Here is a 27,623-nt window from a genome sequence, read left to right on the forward strand (position 1 = left end):
AATGGTGCTTGATTTCTTATGTCCTCTCTGCTCAAATTGAGGTCTATCCGTCTGAAAGACCAGTGTCCATTTTTCCAGGGGGGTGATTCAGTCCAACTCGGCCTAGTTTGGTGATCAGATGCTGAGGGATTATCGTGTTGAAGGCTGAGCTGAAGTCAACAAAGACCTTTCAGACCTGTGCATTTTCCTTCTCCAGGTCTTCCAGGGTTAATCGAAGAGCAGTGGATACAGCGTTATCAGTGGAACGGTTTGTGATGGGGTGACGGGGTACAACGGAGGTTCTGTGATCATGTCTTTTAAAGCGTTTCATTGTTGTGGGTGTAAGTGCTACTGAGTGATCGCTGTGATTTTATACCATACTGACACAACAGCCCGGCACAGAGAGATGGATGAATATAATGTCCACCCTACTGTCACTCATTTTATATTCAGATTTTAAAATCTAGTTGCTATTGGTATGGCGATTAACCTTCAGTAATAGTAATAAATCACACAGCAATAGTACATTCATGTAGTTGTAAAAAGCATGATAATATAGTAATAATCCAAAATATTCAGAATACATTACTCTCATTGAGTAACGTAACACGTTACAAAATAATTTTTGAGGCATGTATTCTGTAGTGGAATACATTTTAAAACTAACTTTCCCAACACTGAGTATATTATTGTGAAGTTTGAAGACGATCAACAAAAAAAAATTGTGGGTAATATAATGTTTTTACTGATTTTCACATTCAGTGTGACTTTCACCAGATTTCACTAAAATGTAATTTAGCTCAAGTTGTTTTTGTTATCTACCATCACACAAAATTGAAAAACTGTAAACAACCAGACAGACAGACAAACAGAACCACATACGCAGATGTGAGAGTGAAGAAAATTACAGATACAATGGAGAATAAATAAGACACAAGCAAATAAAGCAGATTATAATATTTATTATTAATTAACATCAGTATATTCCATTTTATACATCAAGGACATTTCATTTTATAAATATTTGCATTAATAATTAATTTCTCTTTATTATTAATTTTTGTACTTTTTGTCCTCAATGAAATAAGTTTCCTAGACTCGTCTGTTGCAACAAATTTAAAAGTTAACCATGCTCTTCCACTTTTGTATATAATATATTAGTGTTTTTAACATCTAGTCTTGGTTTTAAATCATCCCAGAGAGCCACGGAGGCAGAAAGAGTCCAACGGTCCCCAGCAGACACACTATGATGAACATCCACAGGAAGATCTGGTCTACGACCATGGCCACATACTTCCAGTCCTCCTTCACCTGAGAGAAGACATAAAACCAAAAATGAGCCAGTAAACTTGGAGAAATATATAAAACCCAGGCTGTCTTATGTTTGACACCCCTGATGCAAACTTTTGACCGCAAATCTATAACCAAAAAAATCCAATACTTGCCGAAAAGTCTGCATCTTCTGCTCTAAGGTGTTCAGCGATGTACGTTACTCCCTCCAGGGCGGATATGACAGCAGGAGACAAAGAAGAGTCCCACTGGTTCTGGGTCGAACCACACTCCACAGGGGTATCCCACTCTAAGCTGACAGTGGACCGTGTCTGTGGTAGGAGTGTATAGCCCAGAGACCGAGCAGAAAGACAAGATGGGGACCCAAACCTCTCCAAATGCTCCATGTTTGAGTAACCATGAAAGTCCCAGTGGTTAATTTCATCTCCAGCATCCACATCAGACTCCTGAGTGATCCAGATGCTGTGGGAGGGGCCCGGAGTCCGGAGAGGGAGGAGTTTATCGCTCAGGTGGTGTTGCCTAAGAAAGGTAGATGGGTTTGTAGAAAAATTACAATGACATTGTAACGACAAGCAAAACATTGTGAAAATATAAAACAGAAAAACTAATGATTACAACTATCTGTCACCTTAAATTATATATTTCCCTTATTTTTACCACTACCTCAAATTATCAATATACTTCTACTGCCAATAGGTGGTGGTAAAATGCCTAGAAGCTGTCTGCCAACCACAATTAAACAACAAAAAGAAGAAGAGTTTGGAGGCTGTGAATGTATGGTGGGGCTGCTAAGTTATCTCTCTGCAATATGTATTAAAATCAGCCAAATGGTTCAAGCATATAATGAAAACAATAAACCTGTGCAGAGATTTTGTGGTTTCCTGTGTGGATTACCGCACTAACTCAGTCGAGAGCTAATTAATTGGATTGAATTAGCCAATCCTAAACTTCAACTCATACACATTTGACCACATAGAAGTCAACTACACTAAGCTATTTATGACCATGTAAAAACCTGCAGTGCCTCTAATGGTCATAGAGGCTTTCTCACCTTGCAGGCCTGAGTCCATGATGCGGGCGCTTCATGCAGAGCCAGCGCGGCACCACAGACAGGAAAAGCCTCCGAACCCACCGGGGCATGGTGTGAGTCTCTGATGATCGGTGGTGCACATTCAAAACAAACACGGTGATGATGATTGACAGCGTGACAAAGATCATAGTGAAGAGCAGGTACTCCCCAATCAGCGGGATGACTAGCGATGTGGATGGGATGATCTCGGTGATGAGCAGCAGGAAGACAGTGAGCGACAGCAGCACGGAGATGCACAGCGTGATCTTCTCGCCGCAGTCTGATGGCAGGTAGAAGACCAGGACGGTCAGGCAGGAGATGAGCAGGCAGGGGATGATGAGGTTGATGGTGTAGAACAACGGCAGGCGGCGGATCACGAAGTAGTAAGTGATGTCGGGGTAGATCTCGTGACAGCAGTCGTATTTCTTGGTATTGTAGGTTCCTACAGCGTTGACGATTGCCCATTCTCCACTCTCCCAGTAGCCCTAAAAGTCAGACTCTTTTTAGCCACACTGACATCGTGCAGAGGGAGTTTACAGTTAAAGCAGCAGGGGGGAAGCCTGTTACAGGAGAAAGCCAAGAAATAAAAGAATAACAACAAGGAGGGGTTGGACTGAGAATCTTCACAGGACGCAAACAAAGCAGGGACTTAGTGCTGGAGTGGAATGTGAAGAGTACCAACAACTTAAACTTCACTTGGCTTGACACACCTCCCCCTGCTGGTCATCCTTCCCCAGCATACAGTTCATCTCATCAACATTGTCCCCTTCCCTTGTCTTTGCACCTACAGCTTGCACCTCCATGTCCCTCTCAACTGAAAAAATCAGGAAAGAGTTGTCTTGACTCTACTCTGGCAGAGCGGCTGGTCCTGATGGCATCAGCCCCAAAGTTGTGCTGCTCAGCTGTGTCTCATCTGCAACCAGAGTTTTAAACTGCATAAGGTCCTGACTCTCTAAAGGACATTCTGTCTTGTCCCTGTCCACAAAAACATCTCATCCAACTACTTCCAACGACCACAGGCCAGCTGCTCTGACCTTGCATGTCATGAAGATACTGGAGAGAATAATCCCCCACAACGATTATTGTTTATTGTTCTTTCCTCTTTTATTTTGGTAGTCATTTGTCTCCTGTGTGTTGCAGTTAGTTTTACTTTCCTTGTCACATTCATGTTACCTGTTCCTCGTTTTCCCCTCTGTGCCTCATGCCCCTGATTACCCCTTTGTGTATCTGTCTGTATAAATAGTGCTGTCTTTTGTTACAGCGTACTCTCCAAGTGTTGCAGGATAGAGATCTCAAATGCAGACATGTGGAGTCAAATTGAAGAAACAAACTTACTTCTGCATTCTGTGCTTCAAAATCACACCATATTAACTCTTTCCCCTATAAAGACAACATTTCATGACCTCCCCTGTAGCCATAATGACACCTTTTAACACCTCAGTATATCAGTTAAGATGTAGTTTGCAGACCATTATAATAGTTTCCATGTTTTCAATCCAAGTTCAGAAAAGAGCTTCAAGGGTTCCTCCTATTATAGGGGTGGCCAACTCCAGGCCTCGAGAGCCGATGTCCTGCAGGTTTTAGATGTGTCCTTGATCCAACACAGCTGATTGAAATGTCTAAATGACCTCCTCAACATTTCTTGAAGTTCTCCAGAAGTCTGGTAATGAACTAATCATTTGATTCAGGTGTGCTGACCCGGGGTGACATCTAAAACCTGCAGGACACTGGCTCTCGAGGCCTGGAGTTGGCCACCCCTGTCCTAGTAGGTGTCCAAGGGGTAAAGAGTTAAAGAAACCTGCTACATTTTACAACTCAGAAATCTCCCCAGGATTTGGGTTTTTTCTTTCTCTTACAAAACTATTCTGTGAATTTTTCCAGAACCTGTTATTGCAGTGAAACATGACGCTGGGAAATACTTTGTTAATTAAAATGTGAGCAGCCTGAGAGTTTGGCGGGCATTCTTCTGTAAAACAAAACACATGTGAAGAGCCGATAAGAGGAGGTAAAGAGGTGCAGGAGGTGTTAGGAAGGAAATCATAAGAGAGTATGAGGGAGGAATGTGGAGGGGGAGGGGAAGCAGAGCAACCTCCACCCACGTGTTCCCACCTTCAGGTCCACGGTGTTCTCAAAGGGCTCCAGGTCGATCTTGGCGCGGTCATACGTCCAGGATCCGAACTTCATCTTGCAGCTCTGCTGATCAAAGGGGAAGAAGGTGACGTCGATGGAGCAGGAGGACTTGTAGATGGCGGGCGGTACCCAGCGGACACGACCGGTGTAAAACAGCTGTGCCTTGGTCATGTGGGTGACAGCGAACTCCCCGTCAGCACTTTAACAAGAAAAGAGGGTAAAAAGTTTTAATTTCATTAGTTTTTAAACTCAGAAGGTGAATCAATAAACCTGGAGCTATGCCCGTTTACACGAGCTATGCTTAATAATTGATAGCTGAATGTAAATGACACCGATGCAAGCTCATTTTCACTGAAAGCGGAGAGAGTTTCATCTCCATCCAGACCAATTTTAATACTCCCCCAAGCCCCGAGGGCTGGAAACTCAACTAAAACTGTGTGATGCAACATCGCTGTGCATCCGCAACAGAATCAGGGTCATTTATTCAACAGCATAATTTGCATGCATCGCCAATTGATATGCAGGAAAATGCAGAAAATACCATCGAGCTGTTTGTCTCCATGTAAGTGACCTCAACTCCTCTTTCGCTCTTCAATGAAGGAGGACCGTGTTATGGATCAAGCAGCTAATTGATCACTACAGATAATTTCCAGGTCCACCTACAGAAAGTCGTCTCTGTTCAGGAACAGTATGTGTGTCCTTGAGCATCTGCTGTGAGCGTGACTCAATATTTTAAATCCAAATAAAATAATAGTTAATAATCCTTATTTACCCCCAGATGTTTTTTCCAGGGTTTATAGAGATCTTTATCTGGCTTCATTTGCTCTTTGGATAGGGGTCACATGACGGTGGTTGAAAACTCAAGGGTTGTAGCTGAATAGTCAAGTTTTTCAGGAAGGTTCAAACTGAGTGAAATGATCCTGAAATATCTGCATGGGAAGCATCGTAAGAACAGGTCGACCTCTGTAAATACGAAGGACAATGCTTCAGTTCTTCCTTTATTATCTTTAGGAGAGGATAATCTGGAACACCTGTTGTTAAAGGAGATAATACCATCCCACAAATCATAACAACGAAAACAAATAATCCGCATGGCTGAGAAGTGGCACAGAGCATGTAATTCATTTATTTGTTTTAAACCTTCAGTCTGTTTCTTATGATGTTGGTGCGTTGCACAGAGGGAATATGTTTTTATATATAAAAAATGTCCTAAATTAAGATTATGGGCTGTACTAAATCTTTAGGCACTTTGCTACTAACAGCCTGTCACAAAAACACATCCATTTCTTTAGTTGACCCGAAAAATACAATACAGACATATTTTCAGCAGATGAACACTATCTGAAAGTCATGTCTGTAAGTAACAGAAAAAAAAAATCCAGCAAAGACCTGACACAGGACCTGAGAGATGCACCAGGGCCTTCAACTGATCCATCTACTGTTCACTAAATCCTCATCAGAAATGGTCTCGGTGGAAGTGTGGCTGTCAGAAGCCATTCTTAATGAAGGAAAGCAGGGAGAAAACGCTGAGGTATGAAAATTAAACAAGAACTGTGGCAAACGGTCTTCAGGAGTGATGAATTTGAAATGTTTGGTTCTGCTTTGGTTCATCATCAGTATATACATACAGGGAGTGCAGAATTATTAGGCAAGTTGTATTTTTGAGGAATAATTTTATTATTGAACAACAACCATGTTCTCAATGAACCCAAAAAACTCATTAATATCAAAGCTGAATGTTTTTGGAAGTAGTTTGTAGTTTGTTTTTAGTTTTAGCTATTTTAGGGGGATATCTGTGTGTGCAGGTGACTATTACTGTGCATAATTATTAGGCAACTTAACAAAAAACAAATATATGCCCATTTCAATTATTTATTTTTACCAGTGAAACCAATATAACATCTCCACATTCACAAATATACATTTCTGACATTCAAAAACAAAACAAAAACAAATCAGCGACCAATATAGCCACCTTTCTTTGCAAGGACACTCAAAAGCCTGCCATCCATGGATTCTGTCAGTGTTTTGATCTGTTCACCATCAACATTACGTGCAGCAGCAACCACAGCCTCCCAGACACTGTTCAGAGAGGTGTACTGTTTTCCCTCCTTGTAAATCTCACATTTGATGATGGACCACAGGTTCTCAATGGGGTTCAGATCAGGTGAACAAGGTGGCCATGTCATTAGTTTTTCTTCTTTTATACCCTTTCTTGCCAGCCACGCTGTGGAGTACTTGGACGCGTGTGATGGAGCATTGTCCTGCATGAAAATCATGTTTTTCTTGAAGGATGCAGACTTCTTCCTGTACCACTGCTTGCAGAAGGTGTCTTCCAGAAACTGGCAGTAGGACTGGGAGTTGAGCTTGACTCCATCCTCAACCCGAAAAGGCCCCACAAGCTCATCTTTGATGATACCAGCCCAAACCAGTACTCCACCTCCACCTTGCTGGCGTCTGAGTCGGACTGGAGCTCTCTGCCATTTACCAATCCAGCCACGGGCCCATCCATCTGGCCCATCAAGACTCACTCTCATTTCATCAGTCCATAAAACCTTAGAAAAATCAGTCTTGAGATATTTCTTGGCCCAGTCTTGACGTTTCAGCTTGTGTGTCTTGTTCAGTGGTGGTCGTCTTTCAGCCTTTCTTACCTTGGCCATGTCTCTGAGTATTGCACACCTTGTGCTTTTGGGCACTCCAGTGATGTTGCAGCTCTGAAATATGGCCAAACTGGTGGCAAGTGGCATCTTGGCAGCTGCACGCTTGACTTTTCTCAGTTCATGGGCAGTTATTTTGCGCCTTGGTTTTTCCACACGCTTCTTGCGACCCTGTTGACTATTTTGAATGAAACGCTTGATTGTTTGATGATCACGCTTCAGAAGCTTTGCAATTTTGAGACTGCTGCATCCCTCTGCAAGATATCTCACTATTTTTGACTTTTCTGAGCCTGTCAAGTCCTTCTTTTGACCCATTTTGCCAAAGGAAAGGAAGTTGCCTAATAATTATGCACACCTGATATAGGGTGTTGATGTCATTAGACCACACCCCTTCTCATTACAGGGATGCACATCACCTAATATGCTTAATTGGTAGTAGGCTTTCGAGCCTATACAGCTTGGAGTAAGACAACATGCATGAAGAGGATGATGTGGACAAAATACTCATTTGCCTAATAATTCTGCACTCCCTGTACATAGAAGGTCAGGAGAGAGGTACAACAAGAGAGGTCTACAGGCATCTCTAAAACACAGTGGAGGCTCTGTCATGGTTTCAGGCTGCATTTCAGCCAGTGGTGTTGGGGACCTTGTCAAAATGAATGAATTATGAACTCAGAAAAGTACCTTCAGACTTTGATCTACCACATAATACCACCTGGAAAATGTTTAACTGATAACATTTTTCATTTTCAGCATGATAATGATCCCAAACACACTGCCAGTGCAGCAAAATCATACCTGGATAGAAAAAGACACAGTGGAACACTATCAGTCATGGATTGGCCTCCTCAGAGCCCGGACCTCAACATTATTGAAGCATTGTGGGATCATGTTGACAGAGAACAAAACAAAAGGAAGAAACATCCAAAGAAGAGCTTTGAATGTCCTTCAAGAAGCCTGGAGAACTATTCCTGAAGACTACTTAAAGAAATAACAAGAAAGCTGTAACTATAATTATTTAGGCACCAGAAGCAGAAATACTATTTGTTATTAGTGAAAAATATTTAAGTATTTATGTGTTGCTCAGTACTCTGTTTTCCCAATAGAATATAAAGAAATGAGGGGGGAAAACTGTATTTGGATTTTTTAGGATCATAGGCTGCCTCTCAAAATGTTTACTCTGTTATCTGCTCATTGAGGTTAGAGGACTCTTTAAGGAATAGACGTGCTGTCCTCCAGAGAACTTACCGGTCAGTAGAAGGTGGTTTTGCACTTGCAAGCCTCTTATTTCAAACATAACTTGTGCCTAAGAAGGTTAGGCGTGCAGCACAAGTTACCAGTTACTGGTAAGATGTAAAGAGCACCACTATAACGCTGAAAGCCCTGGGTTTAACCTGGGGTTACCTCGCTAAGCCCCCATATCCTGCTTCACAGTACAGGCCTCCTGGGATAGACTGATGTCATTGCTTCTCTACTCTCAGTGAATTTTAAGATGAGTTTGAAAGGATGAAGGAGGATGAGGAGGAGGGTGGACTCGTGAATCATGCGTGTGGTTTTTACTTGTTGTACAGCACAATGTCGGGCACCCAGATGAGCTCAGAAGGGACTCTGATGGACGTCACATTGTTGAAGTCAGAAGGACTCCACTGCAGCTTGTAATCCGTCCATTCCTTTCAATGAATACACATTTTTATGTCATTTTAGGACACAAAACACATTTAAATTACATTTAATTAACATTCAGACCCAGTTTTTGTTTTCACCCACCTGTTTCAGCCACACGTTGGTTGTCATCATCTGATTTTTCTCATCCTGTGTTTTGTAAATGAAGTGGACACAGCGAGTGAGCCATGCATCTAACGCCCTAGTAGGTGCAACGGCACAAAACAGAAAGGGGGAATAGTTTTTAAAGTTTTGAAGGTATGGTTAAATATCCTACCACATCTATAAGCTGGGCGATGGACAGGCCAAACTTGACGATGACCACGTCTGTGACGTTCTTCGCCGGTCGAGTCCACTTGCTGTAGCCTCTAAACAAACTCCTGAAGAGCTCGTCCTCAGTGTGAACACGATCCCAGTCCTCAGAGAGCACTGACGGAGAGGCAGAGACAGATCAGCGACGGGTTCAGACTATCATCCTGCAGTAGTTTAAAAGTGCTTCCTTTGTCTGATCTATCTTATGTAATCAGTCGCTCATATCATGAAACCTTAAATAGTTTTCATCCAGTTTGATGCATTTTGCAGGTCTCATTTTACCTTCTTGCAAATCTCTAAGGAAGCTCTCACTCACTAAAACACATTTATACAGGCAAAAGTCAATCACACACACATAGAGGCCTCTGCCAGAAAGTGGGCTTTGAGTAACTTCAGAGGTGATCCTTGATGAAAATCAGTGTATATAACCATGGTAGCATATGCTGCACACATAACCTGGTCCGGAGTGGGTGAACACCCACTTGCTTCAATAACTATTCCTGTCAATAAAAGACCAGTTAAAGATTTTGTGACATATTTTCCTACTTTGAAGAACTTGGTGTCCCTCGTGCTTTTTATTTAGAGAGAATCTGATTTTCACTTTTCAAAATCTAAGACACATTTCTGGAAAGTTTATGTCCTTTTCTCAAAACTCTGAACCCAAAAGCTGGTTTTCAAACTAAATTCAGAACCTCTGATTTCACGATAACATATCAAAACAGGGTTTATGCTCAAGACTGTACAGCGTTGTCAGGTCAGGTGCAAGCAATTTATTAGAAACTCTAAAAAGTAAATGAACACAAAGCATTCAAGACTTTTCAACCATATGTGCAATTCTGCAAAAAAAATTAAGCAAAGACAAAAAAATGACCCCTCACACCAGAATCCTCTAATTGTAGGTCATTCACTTTGTCCTATTTCCTTCTTTCACATAAAAACATATAATAAGTTATTATTTTCTATGTAATGCAGATCTCATAATGCTTATATGCATCATAACATTAGCGAGTGCAAGTAAACTTTATATTCTATGAGGAAAATGTGAACAAGGAGCTGGAAAGTTTCCTCAGAGATTTTGGTTCATATTGACACAATACGATCACACAGCTGCTGCAGAGCTGTCTCCTGTTAATAATAATAATAATAATAACTTTATTTATAAAGCGCTTTCAAACAAAGTGCAGTACAATTAAAGAGACAAATAAAATGAAAGCGACACATAGCAATACAGGTAAAAGACACAATACAAATTAAAAACAATAAAAAATTAAAAACTAACAGCCATAGAATTAAGACATGTAGGATAGGGTGAACAAATGTGTCTTCGACTTAGTTTTAAAAACCTCCACAGAGCATGCCTGCCGAATATCTTGAGGGAGGTTGTTCTACAGAAATGGGGCACGAAAAGAAAAAGCACGCTCTCCAATTGTCTTTTTTCTGGCTCTAGGAACTTTTAGAAGGCCAGAGTCCTGAGATCGTAGAGCACGAGATGGAACATAAAGGTGTAAAAGGTTGGAGAGGTATGTAGGTGCCAATCCGTTTAAAGCCTTGTAGGTGAGCAGCAGGACCTTAAAATCTGCTCGAACCTGACAAGGTAGCCAATGCAGAGATCTCAGAACAGGGGTAATGTGCTCAAATTTCCCAGTTCTTGTTAAAATGCGAGCAGCTGAATTTTGCATCATCTGTAGACCTCTAAAACTTTTCTTTGGTAGGCCAGAAAGAAGAGCATTGCAATAATCAATACGGGAAGACACAAATGCATGGACAAGAATCTCTGCAGTGTCGCTTGACAAAACTTGTCTGATTCTGGCTATGTTCCTCAAATGATAAAAGGCGGATTTTGTTATCTCTTTTACATGAGTTTCAAAGGAGAGCACCATGTCGAACCACACACCCAAGTTTTTTACCTTGTTCCTGCAATTTATGACACTGTCATCAATTTTCAAGATGAAATTTTGGGACAAGTGCTGAAATTTGTGTGGCCCAATGACCATCAACTCTGCCTTATCAGTATTTAGGAGCAAGAAATTATCCGATAACCAGCCCTTAATTGCACATAAACAATATTCTAGTTTAGAGACTTCAGCACAATTTCCAGTGGTTAAAGGAACATAAAGCGGCAGGTTATCAGCGTAACAATGAAAGGTTACATTAAAAGAACGTAAAAGAACACCAAGAGGCAGCAGGTACATAGAAAACAGCAATGGTCCAAGTAAGGAGCCCTGAAGGACCCCATGCCTCACTGCACAAGTCTCTGTCAGTGCGCCCCAGGGCAGCTGTGGCTACAATGTAGCTTGCCATTGCCAGTGTGTGAATGTGTGTGTGAATGGGTGAATGACTGAATGTAGTGTAAAGCGCTTTGGGGTCCTTAGGGACTGAGTAAAGTGCTATACAAATGCAGGCCATTTACCATTTACCATTTTTAAAACTAACAGTCTGAGACCTCCCAAGCAGGTAAGATCTCAGCCATGATAAAACATTTCCTGTAATTCCAATAAAATGTTCAAGGCTATCCAATAAAATGGAGTGGTCCACAGTGTCAACCGCAGCACTTAGATCCAGCAGTAATAAAACTGAAGTGCAATCATTGTCTGCATTTACCAGCAGATCATTTACCACTTTGACTAAAGCTGTTTCTGTGGAGTGATTTGGTCTAAAAGCAGACTGAAATGGTTCAAACAGATTGCTTGTTGACAAATGCTCAGTGAGCTGCTTAAAAACCACTTTTTCAAAGATTTTAGATAAAAAAAGACAGATGTGAGATGGGTCTATAGTTTGCGACCATGTCAACATCCAGTCCAGGCTTTTTCAAGATCGGCACTACCACAGCTGATTTAAAACATTCAGAAAAGACTCCGGTCGTCAATGAAGTATTTAAAAGAAACAGAATGTAGGGTCCTAATACTGACCACAGTTCCTTTATAACCCAGGCTGGTAGAGGATCCAAAGAACAGGTTGTACATCGAGCTGCTTTTACAACCTTAGTTAATCCAGACAGAGAAATAACCTTGAAGTCACGGAACAGTTTATCAGCACCAACAGGCAAAGCAGCTGAGTAGTCTAATGAACTGCTTGAGGAGGGAGTAATATGATTTCTAAGTGTTTCAGCCCTGTCTCTGAAAAACGTAAGAAAGTCATGAGCTATCAAATTAGAACAGCAGAGAGTTGACTTACTCTCTGTAAGTTGCGACACTGTGTTGAAAAGGAGTTTTGAGTTATGTTTATGACTCATGATGAGATCTGAGAAATAATTTGCTTTCGCTGTCGACATCGCTGATTGAAGAGAAGATAATGAGTCCTTCCAAGCCTGGAGAAATATGTCTAGTCTGGAAGATCTCCAGTGACGCTCTGCTTTTCTACAATTTCTTCTCAAGTTCAAGAGCTCCTCATTTAACCAAGACATAGGGTTCCTTTTTTAACATTTCAACTTCCTTATGGGAGCAACAGAGTCCAGTAGTTCAAGAAGTGTATTATTAAGATTCGCAGTCAAGGTGTCCACACATAACTCCTGGGTAAAAATAGGGTCCAACACATCAGGTAGATGTAATTTAACTCCAAGCAATGCTTCGGGGCTAATATAACGAGATGATCTGAGGGGCAATTTTCCCCTCTCAGAAGCTGGAGATTTGGGGATTAAAATATCAAATACGTGTTGGCCCAGACACAAATTGTGTGAAGTTTAAGGAATCAGTTACATTTAAGAAATCTTTGACCAGGGGTTTATCCTCACAACACAGATGAATATTAAAGTCCCCCACTATAAGAATCCTTTCATAGTGAGTGATAAAACATGTCAAGAAGTCTGAAAATTCCGAAATAAACAAGTCATTATATTTAGGTGGACGATAGATGATAGATGATAGGTGTTTAAAGGATGCTTAGTTGGTACTAAGGAGCCCAAATTGTGCTAAGAAAATTTCCCCCACACTATAACACCACCACCAGCCGGAACTGTTCATAGAAGGCACGATGGAGCCATCCTTTTATGTTGCGTATGTCTGATTCTGACCCTACCATCTGAGCAATATTTTTCCAATCTTCTATTGTCCAGTTTTGGTGAGCCCATGAGAACTGTAGCCTCAGTGTGGTGTGGTCTTGTGCTGCCTCATGGTTTCATGTGTGTTCAGAGATGGTCTTCTGCATACCTTGGTTACCAATGTTACAGCAGAAAAGAACACATTTACAGCCTGCTAGAAATAATGGCTTAGACCTCTACCCTTCTATTTGCACACAGTGCTATCGTCATTTTTTGCTCTTTGGAGAGCTGCACTTCTGCACTGCGCTGCAGTTTCTCTCTACATGAGGCAAAATAAATACACATACAGGACCATAAATCCCATGTAAGCTGTTTCAAGCACTACAGAGATCACAAGACTTCGGTTTGTTGTGGTCATGGGCACCACAGACATGTCCCACCGACCAGAAAGCACCAAAAGCTCTTCATAGCTCTTATACTCTTTAAAACTTTTTCATTTACAGTAAATAGTTTGTTCACTGATGGCTTAATCACTGTCTTGTTCACTGCACTTTTGCTGTGTAGAAACTGAAAGAAACATTTAAATATCTGCACTCTTCAGCACTTTCACTTCACGTTCCTCCTCTCTGAAGACCTTCCTCTTCCCCCATGGGTCATGGGTGTTCCTGATTTATCTCCTCACTTTTCTCCCCCTCCAGCCTTTTTAAAGGACCAGTCTGCATTTTCACTCATACTTCGCTTAAACCAAAATCATTACAGTTGAGAGAGATACTGTACCCAGTCTCTGGGGGAAAAGCTATTACCTGAATTTTATTGTTCATAAAATTTCAAAGATTAGGATGTGATCTACTACACTTGGATTTAATTTGATCTTACGCACAAACCATTAGAGATAATTGAAGTTATTGTAAAACACTGAGTGTGGTTTTCCAGCATTCATAACTCATCGGGGGAGTCCTTTCACGCTTGAAGTAAAACTCTTTAATTCTCAGTGTTTGACCTTTTTGTATCAGATGTGATTTCTCTTGCAGGATAAATGAACACCGATGGTAACTATATTGCTTTTCTGTTCAGCTTGCATCAAGAAAGCCCTCCATCACTCTCTGTCTCAGCTTTGAACTCTGGCGAGCCATCTGGCATCACCAGCGAGCAATTTAGGATTAGCCAGAGCAAGAAACGGCGAGCCAACAGCACAAACTGTGCAAATGTGATGCCAGTTTTTCTGATTACATTGGCTATTTATAACTGGCAAAATGATGTCTCAGGTAAGGCTGTGCCAGTGGAGGACAAACAGATATGTTGTTGGATTGTGCAGCAGTTTGTGTCCCTGGATTTAGCATAAAGACCCCGGCTGCTGTGTCTCATTTAGGACACGATTAAGGTTTAAGCTCATTTGTGTGGAGGATTATCAGTGAGCTTCAGTTTCTCTGAAGGATGAGTTGATCCTTTTTTGCCTGAATACTTAAGATTATGTTAAGTCTATAATCCGTTACTTTTTCACACCAAATGCACTAATTAAAATGCACCTTTTAAACGTGTCACTGGGTGTGCAGCTTTGTAAACAAGTGTGCTTCACTTTACGGTTGGATCATTAGAATCACTACAAGTCCTCGATGGTTTTTACTCACAGGTCTTATAATAAAAAATAACAACCAGAAGAGTACACAGAGATAACTTTCAGTTAGGATAGCCATCTGCAGTGCTGAGAAAAAGTATTTTCCCAATTCCTGATTTCTTCATTTGTTGATATTTGTCACACTTTCACGTTTCAGATGAAACAAATTCATCAAGTCTCGTCCCACATTTACCCAACTACATCTTTGATGATCCCCAAGACATTTTGGGAAAAGTTATCTTGCAGAAAAAAGCAGAAAACCCGAATTTGGATGGTCTGAGTCCCATTACGTCTGCATAAACCTAAGCATTTCATGAAAAGAACATCATACCAACAGTCAAACATTACTCACCACGATTGAACATCTGGCCTTAGAGAAGGAAATTGCAGAAGCCTTACCCAACCCTGTTATGAGAAATTACTTGACTTTGATATTCAGGATGTCCTCCATGTGTTTTGAGAAGAAGGTCCTTACGGGTTTTTTGACATTCTGCTTTTAAGAAAATATACGGTGTTATTTAAGCTATATAATTTTAAGTTTTATTTTTTAAAGCTTCTGAAACTGTATGCTGAGTGATCGTGCCGTTTGAGTCTCATGTACTGGAACAAAAATAGAACGATAGGCTTAAAGTTCTAATTTATTTCACAAATAAATATGGACCACATTCATTTGAATAAAAATTAAGCAATTTAATAAAACTGAATTACAGAATAAAGTTGTGTCAAGGACTTAAGGAAACACGCAGACTTCCAATGCTATTAAAAAAAATCATCCTAAGAGTGCAGACGTTGAAGGATTCTTCCACAGACCAAATCCTGCTTCACATTGCAGGCCTCTGACTAAATGCCGAATTCAAATCCCATTTTTGCAAAGCGTTAACATGACAGTAACACCAACCAGCTTAGAAGAAATGTTGAACTTTTCCTTTAACATCTATAATTTAGTTTTTTCTGTCTCAATCACAAATATTGCTGGCTCTGCAGACATTTTTGGCAGCATGTTGGTCTCCTTTACTTTCTGATGACAACCTGTGGCCAAACAATCAGAGGAAAAAGGGAAAACAGAGAAGCTAACTAACTTTGGTGAAACGTAGCCCAAAAAGATGATGGTGACATGAATATTCTGCGGCCAAGAAGTGGACAAAGGTGATGAAATGGAAGCCATATTGGCAGAAAACGGTCCCATGAGGTTTATATTTTTGGCAGCTAAAGCAGAAACAATAAAGTTGATAAGGAACTTGGATGGGCGAACTAAATCCTGTCAACTCCGAGTATATCCAGCTTCAGGTGCAGCAGGAGGGGAGGACACAAAAAGGAACTCTGTGTTTGGTAAGGTCTGACAATTTAAGTTTGTTTAGAAAAAAAAAAGAGTTTTCCTCATGTCTGGGTTACTAAAGCCAGTTTTCTTGAATAGGGCCCTGCTCTACATGGATGTCACAGGCTAAGCCAAAGATGCAGCGATTACTCAGGACACTGAAGTAGCTCTGCAGACATTTTTGGCAGACATTTTTGGTGGACCTATCAGAATGGGTTAAAGGATCACAATCGATCTTTCTTTTTGTTCTTTTTTCTTTTTTTGAGAAACTACTCCACTTCGAATCTAGTAGGGATATCTAATATCATGGTCTCCATGTGGCCGGGATATTAGAGAAAACTTTGTCACAAATGTCAAACACTGAAAACACTGACCTTTAATCAGCAGGAAAATCACTCAGTGGGTTAACATGAATTGGAAATCATTGAGATGAGTCTGAATTAAAGTCTATTAAAAGCCTGGAAAGACAGGTTTTCAGATTTTAACCAAATGTAGACACTAAATGGAGGATCATAAGTGATCACTACAAAAACCATGAGAGAAATACAAAAAGAATACTTCCCATTTCTATTTCAGGAACAAACATTTTACCATCTTGGCATGATTTCTTAAAATTCTGCATCTAAAAGGTCTAAAAACAAATCAGATTTGTTCTCAACGTTTTATAAAGTACTATCTGCATATACAATACTACTTTATTTGTATAGCACATTTCTGAGACTGGCAGTGCTTCAGGTAATCTCAACATTTCTTCTTCCTGTGACATATGACTCGTATTATTTTCACACTCAGTGACTCCTCATGCCCAGCCAATGGGGGCAGTGTCACTACCACAAAGCAGGGGTTTTATCTGTCCTAATTTACTAAGAGTAAAAAGCCAACATTTCTAACCTGTTTTGTTAACTGGGGACTTATTTACTTGAGCATCGTAGACAGTTTTGTCCATCAAATGGTCCAAAATAAAAGGTAGATGCGTAGTTTTCTGTCAACTAAGGTTTCTCAGAATCGTTGCCTTTGCTGTAGGTGATCAGTGGTCATTCAACTGCATGAAGTTTAACAGAGCCACAGGATTGTCTCACTGTAAGGGGTCTAGGGTTCAGGTTAATTTGTCTCCCATGCCTCAGCTTCTGCCACTTTAGCAGGAACTTCTCTTTCTCTCTCACCCTCTTCTCTTCTATTCTCTCCATGCTTCATTTCAGGTGCGCCAGCTCGCCCACCCCCGCTGCAGCTTATATGCTGTTTCTCAGCTCCGCCCCAGCACCAGATAAACAGCTTTTTCTATTTTCTCCTACTCACCTAAACTCTTCCGATTAGCCCCGACTCCTGCCTCCAAACGCTCTGTCACACTAATTCCCCACTGTTCTACCACGTCAGTTTCTGAAACTAGGGTGTAATTTTAAGCACCTAAAAAGACTTACAGGTGCACAATAGAACTGAAGAAGAGGGGTTAACAACTGGAGGTCTTAAATTGTAAATAAACCTTTCACAGGAGAGTACAAATAATGCCTTATTACCACTTTTGCAACAGGCGAAACATTCGCCCATCCCTCTTGAAATACCCTGAAAGCAGTCATTAATTCCAGATAGTTTGTGCATATATGCATGTTAGTTTTTGGTTTTTCACTGATACCAGCTGATACCTTTTGAGAGAAATTGGTATGAAAACTGTCACAAATGTGCAAAATGTGTTCAGAATTTTGAGTGCTCACAAATGCCTGCTCTGCTCCACGCACAAAAAACAGATCACTGAACACTGTTTTACACATTTTTGCATTAAAACCTGGATAATTTTAAAGTGACAGCATCACAGACCTGATCGTTTTTTGCCTCAAAAAGCTTCCTGTGCTGTGCCAGCGTCAAAAACACATAATACACATCTAAATGAGTGGAGACTAACTGAACTTTTGCAGTCCTGTTTGGGTCTGCTGTGTACTGAATTGGGATTTAAGCTCAATCCTGACTCTGCAGGATGTTAATTTTTAAATGAAGTCATTATGAATATACACTCCAAAAAAAAGAAACGTTTTTTTAAACAGTACCACTTAAAAGTATAGCAATTAAGTAAATTCCATTAAATGTAATGTTTCACATTTTACTTGTGTAGCACAGTTACATGGAAAAAATTACTTAAAGTCAGCATAGCCCTTTGTGTAGATGCCCCAACACAGATTGTATAAAACACCTTTAAAATGCTACTTTAGTGCATTAATCATAGTAATAATAAATGTGAATGTGAATAAATGACTATTGGCCTTCTATACGAGCCAGCAATAAAGGACTAAAAGTTTCAAATATTCTTTTGCACTATCAGAACATTGCAGGAATATGCGATATGATGATTAACAGCCTTCCCTTACTCGATTAATTTGCAACACCGCTTTATAAATGCATCATGTCAAAACGGGAGAGCAAAAGATGTACCCCAAGTCTCACAGTCACTGATTCCTTTAAGTAAAAGGGAGGTAACAAAGTTATAAAGTCAGGAAATCCCCATGAGATGACTAAAAGCTTCGGTGCTTTTCAACGTGCTCCTATAGGGAAGTCACGGCTGATTTTTACCATATAAATCCCATCAATCTCTTTCGCCGCCTCTCTTACCGGAGTTGATGAGGATCCAGCAGCAGCAGCAGAGCGGCGTCAGGTCTCGTTTGTGCCCCATTTGAAGCGCTACAAAGGGATCCCACCGGCGTTCACACGAAGCTCAGCTTCACTCCGAGGTTCCCAGCGCTCATCTTCACACTGTCACACTCCTCTCCACACAGCTGCATGGATCCCAGTCACAGCCTCCCAGTGCACATCACCGCTGAGGTATCAAGCTCCCATTGGACTTGATTAATCGGTCTTACATCTCCACAATAATCCTGCCTCAGGTCTGTAATAATGAGAAGGCGGGGTATCATCTGGTTAATTTAATCAGCCCTAATAGTTCCCAGTAAATTATTTCAAATCTTGACTAAATTTGAATTAAATTATTTTGATCTAAATACTGCTGATGGTAATAAAATACTACCAAGAACAAGAAAAAGCCCAATGGATGCTGGAAATATGAAAGTATGTCTTTTGAGAAGCAAGTCACACAACTTCTGGTTGTAGGGTCTATAAATCCACGTTAAGGCTACGTCCACACGTACCCGGGTATTTTTGAAAACGCAGATTTTTCTATGGGTTTGCACCTTTCGTCCACACGTAAACGGCGTTTTCGGTCACTGAAAACAGAGATTTTTAAAAACACCTGCCAGGGTGGATATTTTCGAAAACTGTGTTTTTGCATTTAGGTGTGGATGAGGAAAACAGAAAAAACGCAGGTCAAAGGTGTGCGCCTTTTTTGACGTCACACAGTGCGCCACGTTATTGTTTCGGTGAAATGAATTTCTACAATGGCGGACTCAGATAAAATACGGTTACTGTTAACTTTACTCTCTGTACTGTTTACATGCTTACATATACAACACAGTTTCTGTCCCTCCACACATAGTACTCAGCTCTGCTTCTATGCGCCATCTTTGTTTACTCTTTCCCACCCAGGCTTCTAGACTTCTGATTGGCCAACATTTCTACAGGTTAGGAATATATTGCCACAACTTTGGCATGTTCCTAGTAGTGATGGGATTTCCGGCTCTTTTTAGAGAACCGGCTCTTTCGGTTCGGCTCATTAAAAAGAGCCGGCTCTTTAATAATATAAAATTATGCACAAAAGGAATTACTAATGTACAAAAAAAAGTGGTTTTATTTATATATGTTTATATATAAATATATGCGGTGGCCCCTAGAGACAAAACACGTACAAACTCCAAAAAGCACATACAAACTCCAAAACACATTTCTAGCATGAACTGAACTTCCAAAACAAAGCTACCTAGATCACTTAAATTACACAATTGAAAGCATGAAAGCATATGTGTATTGTTTATGTATTTATACACAAGCATTCATATATAGTCAAATAATTTAAAAAAATGTTCATTTACCTGTTATTACCACACACCAAATCCGGTCGTTGGTACTTGCTGGCTTGTGTAGCCACTAGGTAACAAAAGCTCAACACTGCCCCTAACATCCTGGAGCACTTCTGTTGTCTTTTGTATGTGTTTTGAGTTTTTATGTGCTTCTGAGTTTTTACGTGTTTTGGAGTTTTTACGTGTTTTGGAGTTTGTACGTGTTTTTACATGTTTTGGAGTTTGTACGTGTTTTGGAGTTTGTACGTGCTTCAGAGTTCATACGTGATTTGAAGTTTGTATGTGCTTTGTCTGTACGGGCCACTGTAAATATACGTTTATTTATTCACTCCACATAAAATGTAATAAATAAATCATACAATACAAAAATCAACTATTCACAGGAGGGAGGGGCGGTAGTTACATTCAGTAGCACAGGAACAGAGAGGGAGGGAGAGACAGAGAAAGAGAGCCAGGGACAACAACGTCACATTAGAAAGGTATAGTAATCATCCACAACTATTTTCAGTTGCAGATGATAAAGGATTCAGAAAGTTTATTCATGCAGGTCCATCTGACAGAGAATATGCATGTTCTTTTTGTTTTCATATTATAATTTATATTTAATTGTGTTGTGGTTTGCAGTGTTTTGTGTTGTTTCACTTTAAATTTGTAAAAGGAAAAAGCTGAAAATTTAAATAGTTAAAAGTTGAAATGTGACTAGTTGATTTTTGTATTATATGATTTATTTATTACATTTTATGTGGAGTGAATAAATAAAACTATATTTACGGTGGCCCCTATAGACAAAGCACGTACGAACTCTGAAGCACGTACAAACTCCAAAACACATACAAACTCCAAAACACGTAAAAACTCCAAAAACACGTAAAAACTCCAAAACACGTAAAAACTCCAAAACACGTAAAAACACGTAAAAACTCCAAAACACGTAAAAACTCCAAAACACGTACAAACTCCAAAACACGTAAAAACACGTACAAACTCCAAAACACGTAAAAACTCAGAAGCACATAAAAACTCAAAACACGTACAAAAGACAACAGGAGTGCTCCAGGATGTTAGGGGCAGTGTTGAGCTTTTGTTACCTAGTGGCTACACAAGCCAGCAAGTACCAACGACCGGATTTGGTGTGTGGCAGTAACAGGTAAATGAATTTTTTTTTAATTATTTGACTATATATGAATGCTTGTGTATAAATACACAAACAATACACATATGCTTTCATGCTTTCAATTGTGTAATTTAAGTGATCTAGGTAGTTCTGTTTTGGAAGTTCAGTTCATGCTAGAAATGTGTTTTGAAGTTTGTATGTGCTTTTTGGAGTTTGTACGTGTTTTGTCTCTAGGGGCCTCCGCATATATTTATATATAAACATATATAAATAAAACTACTTTTTTTTTACATTAGTAATTCCTTTTGTGCATAATTTTATATTATTGTTAATAATAAATTAATTAAAGAAACAAAACAACCTGAAGAGCCGGTTCGGAGCCGAAAGAGCCGGCTCTTTTTAGTGAGCCGAACCGAAAGAGCCGGTTCTCTAAAAAGAGCCGGAAATCCCATCACTAGTTCCTAGCAGTGTTTTCCTTCGTTTTTGCGTTTATGTCTGGACGGGATTTTTTTTAAAAAAACGAAAACGGAAAATCTCAGTTTTCAAAAATACCCATGTACGTGTGGACGTAGCCCACACTAATGCGTTTTCATTTGAAAACGTATCGTTTTCTCTCCGTTTTGGCCTACCGTCCACACTGAGACAGCGTTATCCTCAAGGAAAAACGCAGCGTTTTGAAAACGCTCTCGAAAACGCATACATTTCAAGAGCGTTTTGAAAACGCTCTCGAAAACGCATACATTTCAAAACAGAACTGCCCCGTCGCAGTGTGGACACTCGAAAACGCAGACTTTGTAAAACAATGATGCATTTTAGTCATGTGACCAATTAAACAAAGATAGCGGAGGGCATTGCATAGCAGTTGTTTTGATTGCTCTCAATTTTGACAGCCCTAAAAAAGATTATTATCAGTTTGTACATGCTCCAGATAGCTTTCCTTAAAATTCTTTAATTCTCACTCGCTTTTGCACATGCGCAGGACTGGAAACTTTTAACTGTGAAGACGACTGAAAACGCTGACGCGGAGCGTTTTCAGACGAAAACGCCTTTTTCAAATCTATCAGGGCTAGTGTGGACGTAGTGCTCACCAGCCAATGTTGATGAAGAAATGCTTAAAAGGTTGGTAACAACATAAATAGGTTCTTAAAAAGCAATTTCCTGGCAGCATTATATTATGCTGTCATCACAGATTTATATTTATTTAACCTTCTAACCTCATATTTAGCATTAGCTAAACAAATGCTAAATATAAAGCTAGCAACCGACTAAACACTGTAGCCTACCTCTGTCCAAGAGCAATAATAAAATCTGCCAAAAGGCTCTAAAGTATATGCCCTCATGGGCAACTTTGTTAGCGAGAGATAGCGTGCAAGTACTGGTTTGGACCCAGTTTGCCTTCAGAACTGCCTTAATCCTTTGTGGCACCTTTACCAAGGTGCTGGAAACTTGATAGTAAACTACATAGTAAACTCTGAAAATCACACGACCCTATGAGAGGAAGCACTTGGCAACAGTGGGAAGGAAAAACTCCCTTTTAACAGGAAGAAATCTCCAGTAGAACTAGGCTGAGGGAGGGGAAAACATCTGCACCCTCACGGGTGAGGGAAGGGAGCCAGGACAGAAACATGCATGATAGCATCACACAGTTGTTGCAGATTTGCCAGCTGCACATCCAAGATGAGAATCTTCCTTTTCATGGGCTTTACCCACTCCGTTTGCCAGGCTGCCTGCCTACCTATTGTGCAACTACTGAATAGCTCAATAAAGATTTGGAGTTGTATTTCAAACCTCATTCAGTCTCTCACTATGTGAAGCACCCACTGTGGGTGGAACTGGGGTTACAGTAGTAACCACAGAATATTTTCCGGTCTTGTGTGTTTGTTACAGTTATACTTACCTGGACTTCAAAAGATTCAGACAGGATATGTTGGACAGAGTAGAAAACTATAGCCCAGGTTTAACCACTTTCACTACTTCTTTTCATACTACATGAAGACATTTATTTATGGTATTTATTTCCCACCTCTGCAACCTAAAGATGTAATAACTTGGGAGATATTGCATCTTTCATCATTGCGTTACATAATCGTTCCGACTGTGAGGCATACCCTCTGAATTAATTAGCAGGTCGCTGCTAAAAATGTGATATTAAGTCTGCAAGGCTTTTTCAATCATCTCATGAGTAAGTTAATAAAAACTTTTAATTTGCTGAAGGTGTAATGCTGATAGGCAAAGCCCCATCTGTAAATCATATTCATGTTTAGGGAAATTTTGTTCCATTCAAATATTAATTTGGAGTGAGATTATAGCAATATATGTCCAGGTAACAATAACAGAGAAAATTTTAATTTAAAATCTTGAAAGTCTTTAGGGCGTTATTGTCATTTTTCATGTAGTTTTGGATGTCCCCATCTTCACTCTTTTTCTTGCAGTCTGAGAGTAGCCTGCAGGAATCACAGCATTAGGATTTCTTCAATAATTACTAGCTTTCAGTCATTTGCTCTGCTCTCTCCAACTCCTCATCATTTCCTCAGTATGAAAGCTGCTTTAACCAAATATTTCCTATTTTTTATCACAATTTTATACAACTCAAGGTAGGAAAAATGTACATGCAATGTAAATATTTAGTATAAAAGATCCTTTATTCCTTCCAGCTTGTTATTGTTTTTCAAGCAGTAAAGAATAGTAGAGATGCTGCAGCTGTCCATGGTGCTAAAACATATCATTCTTCACTGACTTCACATAGCGCACATAGCCCTCATTTTAAGTAGTACTTAAGTTGGAAAAAAATATTTTATTCTCTCACTGTTACCATATGCAATGCTGTGCAAACCTCTTAAGCTACCTCTTTTATATTTTTAAAATATTTGACAGAGAACAGAGCAAAAGTCAGAAACATCCAAAGAAGAGCTTTGCATGTCCTTCAAAAAGCCTGGAGAACTATTCCTGAAGACTACTTAAAGAAATTACAAGACAGCTGTCTAAGAGACTGTGCTGAAGAATAAAGGTGGTCACACCAAATACTGACTTTCAGGCTCGTTAGAATTATACAAACTGTTTTTTTGTTTTTTTACCTTATATGCTGGATTTCCATGTATGTTTGCTCATGTTTCAATTAATCTCAATACCTTCCTCTCATTTTTCTAGCAACATACAGAAATGTGAGGGCACACTTTTCCAGCACAGTGCTGTATTTAGATACAGTCCCCATCAAAGGTTTAAGACCATTTGAAAAATGGCAAGAAAAATCATATTTACTGTCACGGCTGCCGAGGCAAGCCGCGTGGTGTTGGAGGAAAAGGACCCAAAATGCAGGCAGCAGACTGATGAAGTGTGATGTTTATTTACAAAGTGGCAGTGGCAAAAACAGGCAACGGAGCATGAGAAATTATTGAAGGGAACCTAAACTGGGAAAAACTAAAGAGCAAACTTGAAACCATCATGAAGCGGGGTGAAAAGCAGAGAGACTCAGACTAACGAACAGGACACCATGGAACACAGACAAGACGACAACAAACGCAGACCGACACCCACTATATATACACACACAAGGAGACCAGGAAATGACATACAGGTGGGAGACACAGCTGATTCTAATACACATAATGACTGGACGATACAAACTGAACACAATGACCACAGACACAGACCTTCAGAATAAAACAGGAAATCCAAAACGTGAACTCAGAGACATAAACCAGGCACAAGGGGAGGACACAGGATACCAAAATCAGAATAAACTAGCACAGAGGAAAATAATCATATAAAACCCAAAACGCTGAGTCAACGACCCAGCACCATGACATTTTCCATGGTTGGATCTTAACAAGGTTCCAAGTAAAGCTTCAACATGCAACAAGAAGAAATGGGAGTGAGGCAAAACATTTTTTAAGCATGCAATTTATTGAAAAAAACACTTAAACTGAAACAGGTCGTTTTAAAGCTGATCAAAAGTTCACCTCCAAAAAAACCCGTAAACCCCCCAAAACAAAAATCAAAGTTCCAAACATGAACTCAGTAATGAGTAGCTCCACCGTTATTGTTGATTAGGGATGGGTATTGATAAGATTTTCACGATTCCGATTCCATTTTTGATTCTGTTTAACAATTCGATTCTTTATCGATTCTCTTATCGATTCTTTTTAAAAAAGGAGAACACTAAGGTCGATTAGCTTAGAACTTTGTTTTATATCTCCTCTTTGAACAAGATAGAAATTTAGGAGTAACATGGCCTTACAAACCCAACAGTGAGATCTTAAGAGATCCAGCCTACAGCTCTTCAATGGGGTGTCACAGGGTCCCCAGGAAAAAAAAATGTAAATGTAAAATAATAAAATAAATATTCTTCTGTTGCAATAACAAAGTATAACAAAAATTATTCTGTAGCAATTGCACAAGAATATCCAGTAATGTCCCTGCCTACAATTAAACACATTCACTTACCAAAAATCGGGGGCATCTGCTGTGGCAAATGGATTCAAGCCTTTTACCACAAACTTAGTCACTGCTCGGTGACATTCGTCTATCCTGGCCTGAAAGGAGACGCTACCGGTAGACTGCAGCAAGAACTGCCAGCATCTGAGCCAACCAGACTCTGTCTGTCTCTCTCATCATGGTCACCTAAATGCACAGTAATGGCAGGTTTTGTAATAAGGCAGATCGCGCTAACATAACATTCACTGTTAGCTGATTATTTACCTACCGCATTAACGGGAAAGGACGTACAAACGTTACCGCTGCTGCTGGGTTGAGATTCACGAGTCCGGAGCGGAATTAAAAACATGACATTCATTTAAGGTCATCGTGTGTTTTGTGAGCAAATGCTTTTGCATATTCGTAGTGTCTCCTCCCTTAAATTAAATATCTACTTTGCAAGTATTGCAAGTTGCCCTGTTGTCATCTGTTCTCGTAAAGTATAATCAAACTTTTGAGCGTTTGAGCCGCTTAGGCGCCATGTTTCCTGCCAGGTAAATGATGCTCCGCAACGTGGTGACGTCATTCGGGGCGACTGGAATCGATAAGGGAATCGTTTGCAAAAATGGCAAACAATTCCAAGGAATTGAAACAGTGGGAACCAGTTCTCAACAAGAACTGGTTTTTGATACCCATCCCTATTGTTGATCACTTCCAAAATTTGTTGCAGCATGCCTGATGTAAGCGTTTCCATGAGGTGAGTGGGAACATTTCTCCAAGTGGTGAAGATGGCCGCACAAAGGGCATCTACTGAATGGAACTGTTGTGCATTTTTGTACCCAGTCGATGAATGGGTCTGTTTTCATACAAAAGGCATTAAGTGCAACAAAACAGTCAGATAAGCCAAACTTTACTCAACTCATTCTTCTTGCTTCCTCCACTTCTGTACCATTGATTCATTAATGCTGAATTCTCTCGCAAACTGCTCTATTCCCATGTTGTTGCCGTATGTTAATGACTAACCTTGTATTGTGGATGGATTATCTCAGTTGTTCTCCTGACTGAAGTCTGGTCTGTTACAGCATCCTGCCATGCGATTGCATTTGTCCCTAACCATCAGGAACCCTTGCGTTAACTTTTATCGAGTGAAAAAAAGTTAGCATTCATCCTCCAGCTTCACTGTGTTTATGTTATGATAACGTAGCTATGTCGCTAGCGATCACGTAGCACATCATTATATACCAGTTAGCCCAACTTCAGTAACCCTAAAAAAGTCACTGCTGTTTAGTTTTCGGTCTTCATTTATGTTGGAAGTGATAGCAGAGCTGTACGTTTTAATTTGTTCACAAATCACTCAGTCTGAACATGGTATGTCATGTTTAGGTGGAAGCTAGCAAGCTAACTTCCTGCTAACTTCTATCTCTGTTAAATTTAATAAATTCTGTTTTCATGGATGTTAAAATTAATTGGTACACCTGGTAAAGCAGCAACACTGATCATTTTATTAAAGATGAAAGAAATTAGACACTTTTAAACTCTCAGTGATGCTGCAGTGTTCGTTTCGCTTTGGGACCTGAAGTGGACAGAGTTTTGGAAGCAGATTACTCCTGACTATGTTAGCTGTAATGCCCCGACAATCAATCAAGCGGTGCGGCTTCATAGCTTACTAAAGTTGTACTAAAACAGTTTTTGACAGATTTTTGAGCGCTGTGTATCACATCTGTTCAAGGTCAGTAAGCACAAGCAAAATTCATACATGAGGCGCACCTAATGTCCAATGCAAAGACATTCCTAATGTCTTTGCATTGGAAGCGGAGGAGCAAGGATTGATAACTGGTTATCAGCAGCTCCCGAGCTGAGTCTCTGGAGGTTGCCTGGAGTTCCTTTGCCAACAGGGTCCATTTAGAGAGATAATTTGAAGTCATTCTTGCCTGACTGGTAAGTTGGAACAAGAAGTCTGTGCAAACCAAACTTGGGTTGGACATCGTATCTGCATTAAGTCAAGATGTTGTTGAGAGGACACTTTGGAGAGTGGCGCGAATTCGGCGGGACAATTGGCAGACTTGTAAGGGCTGGTGGCTCAGCAGTAGAACTGTCGCCTGCCATGCGTAAGTCTCGAAAACTGGAGGTGTTGA

General features: G+C 40.1%; 1 protein-coding gene across 1 annotated transcript; it reads right to left on the reverse strand.

Moving 5' to 3' along the window:
- Positions 1-943: 943 nt before the first annotated feature.
- LOC146361115 (neuronal acetylcholine receptor subunit alpha-2-like) lies at positions 944-18,901 on the reverse strand. Its single transcript, XM_084922000.1, has 8 exons — positions 18,604-18,901; positions 9,065-9,216; positions 8,893-8,937; positions 8,686-8,795; positions 4,448-4,667; positions 2,321-2,823; positions 1,425-1,788; positions 944-1,290 (listed from the first exon to the last, which is right to left on the reverse strand). Exons 1-8 carry the CDS (start codon positions 18,662-18,664, stop codon positions 1,165-1,167), a joined length of 1,581 nt encoding a protein of 526 aa, XP_084778126.1. The 5' UTR covers positions 18,665-18,901; the 3' UTR covers positions 944-1,164.
- Positions 18,902-27,623: the final 8,722 nt, after the last annotated feature.

Source organism: Perissodus microlepis, chromosome 23, assembly GCF_051167445.1.
Source record: "Perissodus microlepis isolate ML-2025 ecotype Zambia chromosome 23, ASM5116744v1, whole genome shotgun sequence".
NCBI classification, from domain to species: Eukaryota; Metazoa; Chordata; class Actinopteri; order Cichliformes; family Cichlidae; genus Perissodus; species Perissodus microlepis.

Excerpts from the sequence above, each read along its gene's own strand:
- LOC146361115 (XM_084922000.1), bottom strand. The coding sequence starts at position 18,664 with ATGGGGCACAAACGAGACCTGACGCCGCTCTGCTGCTGCTGCTGGATC. Across the intron at positions 8,796-8,892 it reads CCAACGTGTGGCTGAAACAG|GAATGGACGGATTACAAGCT; the intron begins GTGGGTGAAAAC and ends ATTCATTGAAAG. Across the intron at positions 4,668-8,685 it reads GACATTGTGCTGTACAACAA|TGCTGACGGGGAGTTCGCTG; the intron begins GTAAAAACCACA and ends TTCTTGTTAAAG.